The following is a 12,662-nucleotide window of genomic DNA, read 5'->3' on the forward strand; positions in this document are numbered from 1 at the left end:
AGTAATTAGCCTCCAGCTAATAAAAATAAATGGGAAAAAAAAAAGATTCCATAGTTCTCCTCTTCAGGGACCCACATGCAAATGAGACATATGCTGCTTTGTAAACCTCCCTGAGGAAAATTATTTGTTGCAAACTTAAATAATAGGGCTACAGAATTTGTAAGAAAGATTCTTACAAATAAATACATAACAAAAAAAGAGGAAAACATTGTACCTAGCAGAAAAGGAAATGATAGATAAACCTGTAATTCCTTTCACTGCAGAAATGACTTTATCCAGGTCTTGGGTGTGGGTAACACTGAATTCTACTCTGAATGTTCTCTCTGTGGAGTAGTCAACAGTTTTGGAGGGATCGATTGGCCTGGAGGTGCAAACTCTTAAGCCCTTTATGTGAAGAGACACGCTCAATCGTGTCCGTTTCTTTGCGACCCTATGGACTGTACGAGGCCCGTCTGGAGTAGGTAGCCATTCCCTTCTCCACAGGCATCTTCCCAACCCAGGGGTAGAACCCGGGTCTCTCTCATTGAGAGCAGGTTCTTTACCGTCTGAGCCACATTTAGACGGTTGTGGACTCTCTGGGATCAGCGTCATAGGCTGCGTGAGGAGACTAGGTCCCGACTCTTTCATTAGCGCGGATGCTCGCTGGTTGTCTGGGACGCCACAAAAATCGAGAAAGGGTAGGCGGCGTGGAAAGGGCGAGCCCGCCAGCCTCCACAGGCAGGAGGTTAGGCTGGCCGCTGGACCGTTGCCTGCGAGTAGTCAAGCACCAGCCGGGCGCCGCAGCAAAGCAGCACCAGGAGGCGCGGCTCCCCGGGAGCTGAACAGCAGTGCGCACGCGCAGACCCGCCTGGCCAGCGAAGCGGACAGGCGCGCTCCCCAGACCCGGCCTTGCCTCGGGCACCCGGCGGCGGACCGCACTGCCTAGTCACCCCGCCGGGCTTTCCCCGCCCATTCTGCGCGCTAGCAGATCGCGGCTGCGCGCGCAGAGCCTGAGCGGGCGCCGGCGGGAAGGGGAAGCGGCGGGTAAGAAGGGCCCGCGTCCCGGGGGCATCTGTGACTGGGTTGGGAGTTTCCTCCTCGCCTCTGTCTTTGTGGAGGAGCGTGCGAGGAGCCTCCGGAACCGGCTTCCTCCTGCTTTTCAGGCATGCCTCTAATAATCGAAGTGTTTTTGCCCTCACCGGAGCGTCGTCTAGTCCGGTCTCCACCTGCTTCTCGTCTCCCCGGCCCAGCCCTCCCCCCCTCCCCCCCCGCCCGGGAATCCGAGGCCGAGCAGATGTCGTCAGACCTTCTGCTCTCGCCAGACCCATTTGAGATGCCTTCCTGGCTGTTTAGGTAGCGCCGGATCGTTTAATCTGCCTTTAGTGGCGTTGCATCCTAGGAGTAGCTCTCCGGGTCCAGCCTCCAAATCAAGCACAAAGAGCACCCCCGCCACTCCTTTTTTTTTGGACGCTCACTCGTCCTGGGATTCTTTCTGACACCCCTGCTGAGTGGAAGCAGCTTCCAGATGCTCGAGGCAGTGAATTTGAAGCCACTAAACATAGATTCTCTCTGCTTCCTCTGAGCGTCTCCACCGTTTCCTTAATAATCCACCTTTCAAATTTGTGTCTGTTGAGGCGCGTCCCTTACATTCCTATGCGATGGCCTTGAATTAAGCTCTTTCCTTTTGGAAATGGGGTGACACCACGTACCTCCTTTTGAAATGAAGTACTCCACTGGCAGTGGGATAGTATCAGCAGTTACTAAGAAGTGTAATAGTAGTGAAGGAGGATTTCTGCTGTCTGCTGCCAGAGTGGATGGATATTCAGTCACTTTTTGGTACCAGGAGGCAGCGTTTTATCTCAAGCTATGCTTGATGCCCTGAAGTTGGGGGCAGAGGAGGTACCTTGTAATTAAACAAATCGCTGAGTCCAAAATCTGCTGACAGGAAGAAATCTAAAACAGAAAAAGCCTGACTGCCATGCCATGTTTAATAATATCTGCAGATCAAATTTCTGTCTAGAGCAAAATACACTTTTTCTATTCAAGTTAAATGTAATATGTTTATGTTGGTGCTGATGTGAAGTTTTAGCAGCTACCTTGGAACTTTTCAGTCAGGTTTCTCAATAAGTTAATTCCTAAGTAATCATAATAATCAGCTTAGTTGTTTTTACTTTGATAAGTTTTACTGAATGCTGAAAACTTAGCCCCTCCCACCATTTCCGTTAGTCCACTAATTTTCCTTGATATCTAAATGCCTTTGTCATCTTAGGTTTCTCTTGTGCTTCATCTCGATATATCTTATATTACTGAATCATAGTTTCTTTTTTCAAAAAGTAACTTGGATTTATCCCTTTGATTCTCACTGTTGAAGCTGGAAGTCTCTTTTCTAAGACTTTGCTACCTCTTAGCACATCCTCCTGAGAGCTCAAAAAACAAGTCTGAAACATGACTATTGTCATGTTTATTCTTAATAAACCTGTAAAGGTTCATGTTCAAACTTATTTGCTTGGGTTTCAAAGCTCTTTCTCTCTGTGCACATGATATTATGGGAAAAACCCAGTATTTAGAATCAGACCTGGGTTTAAATACTAGGACTATCATTGTACTAACACTGTGTCCTTGGGAAACTGAGCTTCAGTTTCCTTCTCTTATTTCGAATAACAATATCTTTTCTTCCAGCCTCTAATTATTGTGAGAATTACAATTGGCATAATGTGTGAAAAAGTTGTCAGAATTAAACAAAAACAACCTAAGCTATTGTTATTTCTTAGTGCCCATTTATTTCACAATCATTTGAAAACAATATATGTTAGACACTGTGCTACAGTTATGAAAGATAGTTCCAAAAGAATTGTCTTTCAGGGAACTTTCAGAGTATGTGTGTTCATAGGGAGTAGGGTGACAATGAAGAGTGTGATTGTTGTTTAGTCGCTAAGTTGTGTCTGACTCTCTTGAAACCCCATGGCCTGCCAGGCTCTGTTCATGGGATTTTCCAGGCAAACTGGAGTGGGTTGCCATTTCCTTCTCCAGGGGATATTCCTGACCCAGGGATCAAACCTGCATCTCCTAGAGGTGGATTCTTTACCACTAAGCCACCAGGGAAGCCCCCAGATTGTGATAATGGGCTATAAAATAGGTATGGTTAGAGTGAGCATCAAACCTGGAGAACAGAGGAACAGGGGAGATTTCTTGGAGGATATTAAGTTTGAACAGTCTTGAATTATAACAAAGATCCAGACAGAAAAGGTGGGGAAGGGTGTCATGAAAGAGATGCCTTTAGAGAACTGCAAATTGTTAGATTTTATTGAGATATTAAAAGTATTCAAAGAGGATTATAGGAGGTAGGATTGGATGGGTAGACAGAGGTGAAATTTGAAGGTCTTTTTTTCTGCTAAAGGAAGTGAAGAAATTGAAGGATTTTAAGCAGACAGTTGGCCTGATCACAATTGCTTTTTTTTTTAAAAAGAGAACACTTAAGTTCTTTTTTTAAAAAAATTACTCATTTATTTATTTTTGGCTGTGCTGGGTCTTCATTGCTGTACTGGCTTTTCTCTAGTTGTGGCGAGCCGGAGCTACTCTGCAGTTGTGGTCCCTGGGCTTCTCACTGTGGTGGCTTCTCTCTTGCAGAGGATGGGCTCTGGGGCATCTGGGCTCAGTAATTGTGATTCCTGGGCTCTAGAGCACAGGCTCAATAGTTGTGCATGGGCGTAGTTGCTCCTCTGCATGTAGATCTTCCTGAACTAGGGGTCAAACTCCTGATTCTTGCGTTGGCAGGCAGATTCTTTTCTACTGAGCCACCAGGGAAGCCCCACAATTGCTTTTTGAAAGTTCATTTTGACTGCCCTGTGTGCTTCCTTACTGCAGTGTACACGGCTATCCTTCTACCTTTGTGCCTTTCCTTATTTTCTTTAGTTCACTGTCTCCTCATACCTTAACACACTGTCACTCAATATCCAGTTCAGGTTCCATTTCTGCTGCAAAACATTGTCCAGTTATTTTAAACCGCATTATTTATTCCCTTCTCTGAAACCCTGTTAGAAATAGTACCACACAGTTTAGTCCTTACTAGTTTCATGTGTGTTTTATGTCCCTAAATAGATTTTAATTTCCTTGAGGATAGGGAATGTCTCATATGTATATGAATAGAAGACATGCTAAACACAAAAATTTGTTGCTTGGTCTCTTTCTTTTTTTCAGGGTAGGACAAGATTATGGGCAACAGTCCTTTTAATTGATCTGTCATCATCATGGCTAATGAGGGCTGTGCCAAGGCTGGTGATAGTCATTTTTCATTAGATAAACATGCTCAACTCATCTTGGCTCAGATCAATAAAATGAGGAATGGACAGCATTTCTGTGATGTGGAGCTGCAAGTTGGGAAGGAAACTTTTAAAGTTCATCGGCTGGTTTTGGCTGCCAGTAGTCCTTACTTTGCAGCTTTGTTCACTGGAGGAATGAAAGAGTCCTCAAAAGATGTTGTACAGATTCTAGGAATTGAAGCTGGAATCTTTCAAATACTTTTAGATTTCATTTACACAGGTATGTAAGTATTATGTTGTTGTTTAGTTGCTAAGTTTTGTCTGACTTTTGCCACCCTGTGGACTATAGCCTGCCAGGCGCCTCTGTCGATGGAATTTCCCAGGCAAGAATACTGGAGTGGGTTGCTATTTCCTTCTCCAGGGGATCTTCCTGACCCAGGGATTGAACCCGTGTCTCCTGCATTGGCAGGCAGATTCCTTACCACTGAGCCACCAGGGAAGCCCATGTAAGTATTATTTGTAGTGTAAATATATATGGAAAAAAAGTTTTGAAAGAGATACACTAAAAAAAAAAAAAAGAGATACACTTAAGTGTTAATATAGGGAATTCCTAGGCATCAGGGGTTAGGGCTCCACACTACTGGCAAGTCAGGAAAAAAAAATAGTGTATGTCTGTGTTTGGAAAACGTTTGATTTTCATTTTTATACTTTTCTGCCTTACATCTTTTCATGTGCCTGTTGGCCATCTGTATGTCTTCTTTAGGGAAATATCTATTTAGGTCTTCTGACCATGTTTTGATTTGAGTTTTTTGGGTTTTTTTTGTTGTTGTTGCTGCTGTAAAATTGCTTTTATTAACCTGTAAAGACTTATTAAGTTGTAGGGCACTCTTTTTGTTATCTCAAGCAATACTTGGCTTCATCCAGTACCATTCCTCAAGTTGCCTTCCATCACAACCCATGATGTTATCTTCTCCAAATTTGTAATGAACTCTCCTTTCATTCAATTAAATCTTAGATTTCTCTGCAGCCACTACTGTTTATTCCCATGGTGAATCCATTTCTTACACTTTTGGAAAATTCCCTATTTGCATTTAACAAGCCGTATTCTTCCTCTCACCATAGTGTCTTTGGCCATTCATTCATATATAATAAATTTTTGGGGCACCTAGTGTTTGGGAATACAGAAAGGGCAGGCTTTTTCTTAACAGACTTTATATAAATCTAATTGAGAATACAAACACTCAGTTTATCGAATGTTTTAAAAGGGGTAAACGGAAATTATGAGATTGAATGGAGGGACTTCCCTGGTGGTTCATTGGTTAAGAATCCAGTCAACCAATGCAGGGGGCCCAGTTTCAAACCCTGGTCAGGGAACTAGATCCTGCACACAGCAACAAAGATTCCCTATGCTGCAACTAATACCCAGCTAGGTTAAAAAAAAAAGAAAAAGATTGAATGGAGAGTTTATCCTTATTAGGTGGATATCCTTTTCTTTCTAAATATAATTGAGTATTTGATCTCTTCCCAAAGTCATCATATAAGTATATGAAAGTTAAGTCCTCTGGAAAGAGATTGGTATATATAGTTACTTAAATGTTAAATGTTTAAAACTTCTCATATGTTATGGACTCTTGGTTATACCTCACATTAAAAATTAGCATTTATATGGCACTTTATTGTAATGAAGAATATGGCCCATGTCTTACTCCTGTGCCTCAGTTAAATGTTTGTTAGATGCATATAGCCTTATGTTAAAAGCATGAACTTTGATGTCACTCCCTACGTTGCATCTCACTTAACCATGTGACATAGGGTTGAATTACTTTAACTTTCCAATTCTGTTTTCTTTTCTTTTCTTTTTTTTTTCAATTCTGTTTTCTTAATATAAATATAAGGGGGAAAATCCTACTACATGGGGTTGTATGGAGGGTTAAGTGAATGTATAGAGCAATTAATGCTGTGCCTGGTTCATTGTTAAGTGCTCCATGCATATGCAGTACTATTATCATTTAGGTTTGGCACCTTTCTACAAGTTCTTTGTTGCCTTTTACTTAGTATCCATCTACTCCCACAAAGCCTGAGCTATCAGTGGAATCAAGTATAATGCTTTTTTAATATAAGTCAAATGTTTGTTTTATTTTATTGGTTATTTTGTCTCCCTCCTTCCCTAGGTATAGTGAACATAGGCGTGAATAATGTCCAGGAGTTGATTGTTGCAGCAGACATGCTACAGTTGACTGAAGTTGTTAATCTTTGCTGTGAATTTCTGAAAGGACAAATTGATCCACTGAACTGCATTGGGATCTTTCAGTTCTCTGAGCAGATTGCCTGCCATGATCTTCTGGAATTTACAGAAAACTACATTCATGTCCATTTCTTGGAGGTTCATAGTGGGGAAGAGTTCCTGGCACTTACAAAAGATCAGCTGATCAAAATTTTGCGAAGTGAGGAGCTTAGCATTGAGGATGAATACCAGGTCTTCTTAGCTGCAATGCAGTGGATACTGAAAGATCTGGGAAAAAGAAGAAAACATGTGGTGGAAGTGCTGGACCCAATTCGATTCCCTTTATTACCTCCTCAGAGACTTTTAAAGTACATAGAAGGTAATTTTTTGTTCCATGTTAAATTAGTTTTATCCAGTGACCTTTCCTCTGTTTGAAATGTGATAGTGTTTTCATTTTTCACTTCAATAGCAAACATTTATTGAATGATTATTATATGTAAGATACAAATTTTGTATTTTGTAGCTATAGTAGTGTTTCAGTATTTCTACCCATTATGTTAATCAGATCTTTATCTTGAGGTTAACTACCAAGGGAGATAAAATTATTGACAGAGCTAAAAGATTCCTGCAGTTTTTGGTAGTAGTACTAATTATTTTAGTGTAAGATTTCCTCTTGCCACTTCGAAAAATTCAGAAAACCTAAACATTTAAGGAAAATTATATATGCTGAACACAAAACCAAAACTCAATAAATCCTATAAGTCCTCTCATTATAAAATTAATTGTATATTGATATAATAATACAGCTTCTATGTAGTCTTTGAATATATTTAAGTTCTAAACTTTGAAAACACTTTTCACCATAGTATAAAATAAATTTTATCTTTATATTAGAAAAATAATATTTAAATTTATTTTTAAAAACTACTTTGGACCAGTTTCAAGATTTGAAACTTTAACTCTTGTCATTTAGGATGTGACTGAATTACAAATATTTTATTATGAATTAATTATAGTATTAGCATTAAAGCTGTAATTATGTGATATATTTAATGTGGATTTTTAGGTTTTTCCACTCTTAACAGTGTCAACAGAAATTTGTAATTTTTTCTCAGTGATATCTTATATTAATGTATATATCATTAATTCTCATTATTCATATATATAGTCATTTCTCACTGACTAATACTACTATATAGTTAGTTCTCACTAACTACTACTATTCATGGTAGTTATACTCTATAAATTTACCAAGAATAGTGATCAGCAAATACTGAGCCATTGTTCCTAAGAAAAGCATGATGAGGTAAGTTCTTACAAGTCTCTGGTCACAAAATTTTTGTCAGCTGATCAATATATAAACTTGTTTTTTTGTGTGTGTCTGTCAAAACCCCCTCATTTAATGTATACTGTTGATTCATTAAACTCATGGCCAACAAAACTATAACTCAAGGCTGAGTGAAGCCTAACACATGTTAGTCTTCTGTAAGACATCACAGCCTTCTTGCACTTACAAACATTAGACATGGTACTTTCGCAGTTATGCTTAGGGACTATTTTAAACAGTGAAAAGGCCAACAGAAAATACAAAGTGAAAACCATGATGCTAAATAAAATGTGAAGGGGACACTTGTTTATAGTGAGAACTGAAATAAGATGGCAGAATGTCACCTCTTTCAGTCTCACCTGGAAACATGGAGGTTAGGTGATTCAAATTTTTTGCCACTATATGGCTTGTCTGTGAAACACCAGGAAAGCACTGTGAGTCTTGATTTGGGTTGCAAATTCATGTTAGTGAGTAGATGTATTCATAAGTAAAGAATCCACAAAAAATAAAGACTGGCTATATTTAAATGCTAAAGCAAGAGAAAAATTATCCAGACACGTTTTTTGCGTGTATCATCTGAGAAGTTAGGAGTGGGACAAAGGCTTTCATGGTTGAGTTGACTTTTCCAAAGTGCTGCAGATGCAAAGTACTGAAGGGAAGTTCCCTGGAATTGGGGCATGTTTTCCTATGGCTTTTTAGTGTTATAATATTAAAGTCTTGTACTGCCCAATAGTTATCACCTAAGGACATTTCACTGAAATAAAACTGCAGGGAAGCAAGGGAGAAATAAATGGAGGATTTTTTCCAAAGGCAACCTTAGTATTTTTCAATATTTTAATACTGAAACTTAATCTCTGACCATTTTAGAGAAAAGATGGACAATTTATACAGAAAACTAATGAGACTCTACCACAAAATTCAGTGAGGGAGCAAAAGATTTCATTGAAATGGTTAAATTGTGTTATGTGAAATGTGTAGATTTTCCCCTATGGTGTATAATTTAGGTAATTTAATATTATTAGTATATGCTAACATATCTTTTCCTTGCATTTTGGAGAGCGATTTTACTTTTTAAAAATGGTACATGCTCTTATAAAAACTTTAGGTAATAAATTATTAAAAAATAAAACAACAGATCACCCAAAGTTCACCATACAGAAATAGCCACTTATAATTAACATTCATTAAACATCATTCTAGATGTCTTTGTATAGGAGGATGGATGATGGGTGGGTGTATGGTTGCAAGGGTGGATAGAAAAAAAATTTACAAGAATAAGAATCATTCTGTCATACTATTTATAACACAAAAAAGATAACCTAAATCTCACTAAAAGTTAACAAAGAAGAAACTAATAATTATTTTTAGGTAAATGTTTGTTTAATCCCAAGAAATATTCATCCTAAAAAGTTTTTACATGATAAAAACAAAAAGATGAGCTTCATTAAAAGGTGAAACCATAGTTTCACTTTGTGTCTCTGTTTTAAAGTTTAGATTATCTGCTATGAAAAATGAGGTAATTAGTATTGTTATTTTTCTCCTTACCTGCCTCAAGGTCTCAAATCATGATCCTCCTAGCTCTGTGCTTTTATTCTATATTTAAGTGGTTTTAATGCTCTGTACGAGTTTTTTAACCATAGTCTTTTTGTTCCTGAACTTTCTTTTATTTTTGGGCCCTGCAGCACTGCTTGCAGGATCTTACTTTTAGTTCCTCCACAAGGGATTGAACCCAGGTCATCACAGTGAAAGCACGGAATCCAAACTACTGGACAGCCAGGGAATTCTCTGAGCTTTCTTTTTTGATTTGTCATTCGGTTGGTTAAATTTCATCACCAAGATTTCTCTTTTTTTTCTAAGAAAGTTTCATGGTTACCGTATTTGCTGATTTTTTTCCTCATATCTGAAAATTTCTATTACCTTTTAAACTTAACAGATATTTGTGTGGGTACAATATGCTTAATTTATGAGCATTCCCCCCACCTCCACCCCAAGTTTGTAAGGCGTGTTTTGTGTTTTTTTTCCCAATGACTTGTTTTTTCTGCTTGGATGCCTAAAGATTTCTCTTTCATTATTCTTGATTTGTGTTCAAGTTTGCCATTTTTCCTTAAATTATATCATATACCCTTTTCCTTTTTTTGGTCATGCCCTGTGGTGTGCAGCAATTTTTCCTTCATTTTGGAAAATTTTTTCCTCTGTGAAATTCCTGAATATTTCTAATGTTTCCTTTGGTGGTCTTCATCCTTGTATTGAAAACTTTTTTGTCCTTCGTATTTGTTGTCTTATAATGTAGGAAATCAGTCCTGAATATTCATTGGAGAGACTGATGTTGAAGCTGAAGTTCCAATACTTTGGCCACCTGATGTGAAAAACTGAGTAATAGGAAAAGACCCTGTTGCTGGGAAAAATTGAAGGTGGGAGGAGAAGGGGACGACAGAGGATGAGATGGTTAGCTGGCATCACTGACTCAATGGACATGAGTTTTTGAGTAAACTCCTGGAGTTGGCAATAGACAGGGAGGTCTGGCATGCTGCAATTCATGGGGTTGCAAAAAGTCGGACACGACTGAGCAACTGAACTGAACTGAACTGAATGTTAAAATATTTTGTCTTTTGCTCTGTGCTCACGTTTGTTTCCTTAAGTCTTTACTCCAAATTGCCAATTTGATTTTTGTCTGATGAGTTTCTTGCTTCTAATTTATTATGTCTGCACTACTGTCACTTTATTTCCTTAGCAATGCATCTCATTTTGTCTTTGAGCCTTTTTTTTTCCTTATAGGATCTTTATTCTTAAAAATAAATCTATCTTGTATATAGACAATCTGTTTCTGTTATGTGGCTAATGTTTTCTTCCAAATTGAATTCTTCAGTCACTTTCTCTTTTTTTTCTTCTGGGGTATACTTAAACAGTTGTATTGCTATTTCTTGATATACTGCTTATGCTTAACTTGGCAACTCTGTTCAAATCTCTTGCTCTGGTAATTCTCCGTGACACACTTTCTATCTTGGTATTTGTTGTTGTTGCTCAGTTGTGTTCAACTCTGAGACCGCATGGACTGCAGCATGCCAGGCTTCCCTGTCCTTCACCATCTCCCAGAGCTTACTCAAACTCATGTCGATTGAGTTGGTAATAGTTGGTGATGCCATCCAACCATCTTGTTCCTCCGTTGTCCCCTTCTTCTCCAGCGTTCAGTCTTTCCCAGCATCAGGGTCTTTTCCAATGAGTCAACTCTTCACATCAGGTGGGCAAAGTATTGGAGTTTCAGCCTCAGCATCAGTCCCTCCAATGAATATTTACAATTGATTTCCTTTAGGATTGACTGGTGTAATCTTCTTGCTGTCCAAGGGATTCTTAAGAGTCTTCTCCAACACCACAGTTCAAAAGCATCAATTCTTTGGCACTCAGCCTTCTGTATGGTCCAACTCTCACATCCGTACATGATTACTGGAAAAACCATAGCCTTGACTATACAGACCTTTGTCAGCAAAGTAATGTCTCTGCTTTTTAATACGCTGTCTAGGTTTATCATAGCTTTTCTTCCAAGGAGCAAGCGTCTTTTAATTTCATGACTGCAGTCACCATCTGCAGCAATTTTGGAGCCCAAGAAAATAAAGTCTGTCACTGTTTCCACTGTTTCCTCATCTATTTGCCATAAAGTGATAAGACTGGATGCCATGATCTTAGTTTTCTGAATGTTGAGTTTTAAGCCAGCTTTTTCACTCTCCTCTTTCACTTCATCAAGATGCTCTTTAGTTCCTCTTTGCTTTCTGCCGTAAGGGTAGTGTCATTTGCATGTCTGGGGGCTTCACGACTAGTGGTAAAGAATCCTCCTGCCAATTACAAAGGAGATATAAGAGACAATGGTTCTATCCTTGGGTCGGGAAGATCCCCTGAAAGAGGGCATGGCAATCCATTCCAGTATTCTTGCCTGCAGAATCCCGTAGACAGAGGAGCCTGGTGGGCTACAGTCCATAAGGTCGCACACAGTTGACATGACTGAAGTGACTTAGCATGCACACATGCACATCTGCATATCTGAAGTTATTGATATTTCTCCTGGCAATCTTGATATTACCACTCTGTTTCTCCCACCTAAAATTTGATTGCTGTGTATTGTGTTCTCACCACTTCTTTCTAGCTTGAGGCATGAGGGTGGTGAAAGAATAGATATCTGCTCAGGCTAAGGTTCTTGCTTGTGGGCCTGAACTCTGACTTCTTTCTTGGTGAGGTCCAATTATTGATCTGATATCAAGACCTACTTACACAGCCAAGGATATATCTCACTACTGCGGATTTTGGCTATCACTGAGCTCTGTTAGATGGCAAACCCCGGTGATCCTCTCTACCTTTACTGATGGTCCTGTAAAGAATTTTTCTTATAATGGTTTGCTCTTTGACTTCAGTTCTGCTTGTTACTTGCTCATTTTTCTGGTTTCCAAATTCTAAAGTTATTAGTGAGACCTCTCAAGATTTTGTTAGTTAGCCTTCTTTCCTCAGTATTGTTTTTTGGATGTAGACACAAGGCTTAGGGACAGTCCCTTGCTAGCATATATAATGCTTTTATGCAAATTAGAAAATAGTGCCCTTTCCTGGAGGCCAGTACTTATTGCCAAGTGGGACACAGGTTGGCTTTCATTCCCAATTCATCTTTTCAGCTAAGCAAGCTTGAGCAGAATAACCTGCCCACTCACGCTCGTTGTCTTTTTTAGGACCTTATCCAACTGGAATCTTCTGTTTCTTGCTTTGACTGTCATTTTCAAAGTGTATGACATTATTTTATATCCTTTTGTTATTAGGTTGTAAGTATAGAACTTTGGGCAATTTTATTTTTTCCTTTTGTTATATAATTGTGATCCTGTTTTCCCTGGTATCTTTA

General features: G+C 39.1%; 1 protein-coding gene across 1 annotated transcript in view; it reads left to right on the forward strand.

The window, feature by feature from the left end:
* The first annotated feature begins 962 nt into the window (after positions 1 to 962).
* The window catches only part of IPP (intracisternal A particle-promoted polypeptide), a 34,869-nt gene continuing 23,169 nt past the window's right edge, over positions 963 to 12,662 (forward strand). The window contains exons 1-3 of the mRNA XM_065913978.1: positions 963 to 1,023; positions 4,177 to 4,518; positions 6,410 to 6,841. Of these exons, the coding sequence (XP_065770050.1) occupies positions 4,227 to 4,518; positions 6,410 to 6,841 (724 nt within the window). The 5' untranslated portion in view covers positions 963 to 1,023; positions 4,177 to 4,226. The remainder of the gene's footprint in view (positions 1,024 to 4,176; positions 4,519 to 6,409; positions 6,842 to 12,662) is intronic.

This window comes from Muntiacus reevesi, chromosome 1 (genome assembly GCF_963930625.1).
Source record: "Muntiacus reevesi chromosome 1, mMunRee1.1, whole genome shotgun sequence".
Classification (NCBI taxonomy): domain Eukaryota; kingdom Metazoa; phylum Chordata; class Mammalia; order Artiodactyla; family Cervidae; genus Muntiacus; species Muntiacus reevesi.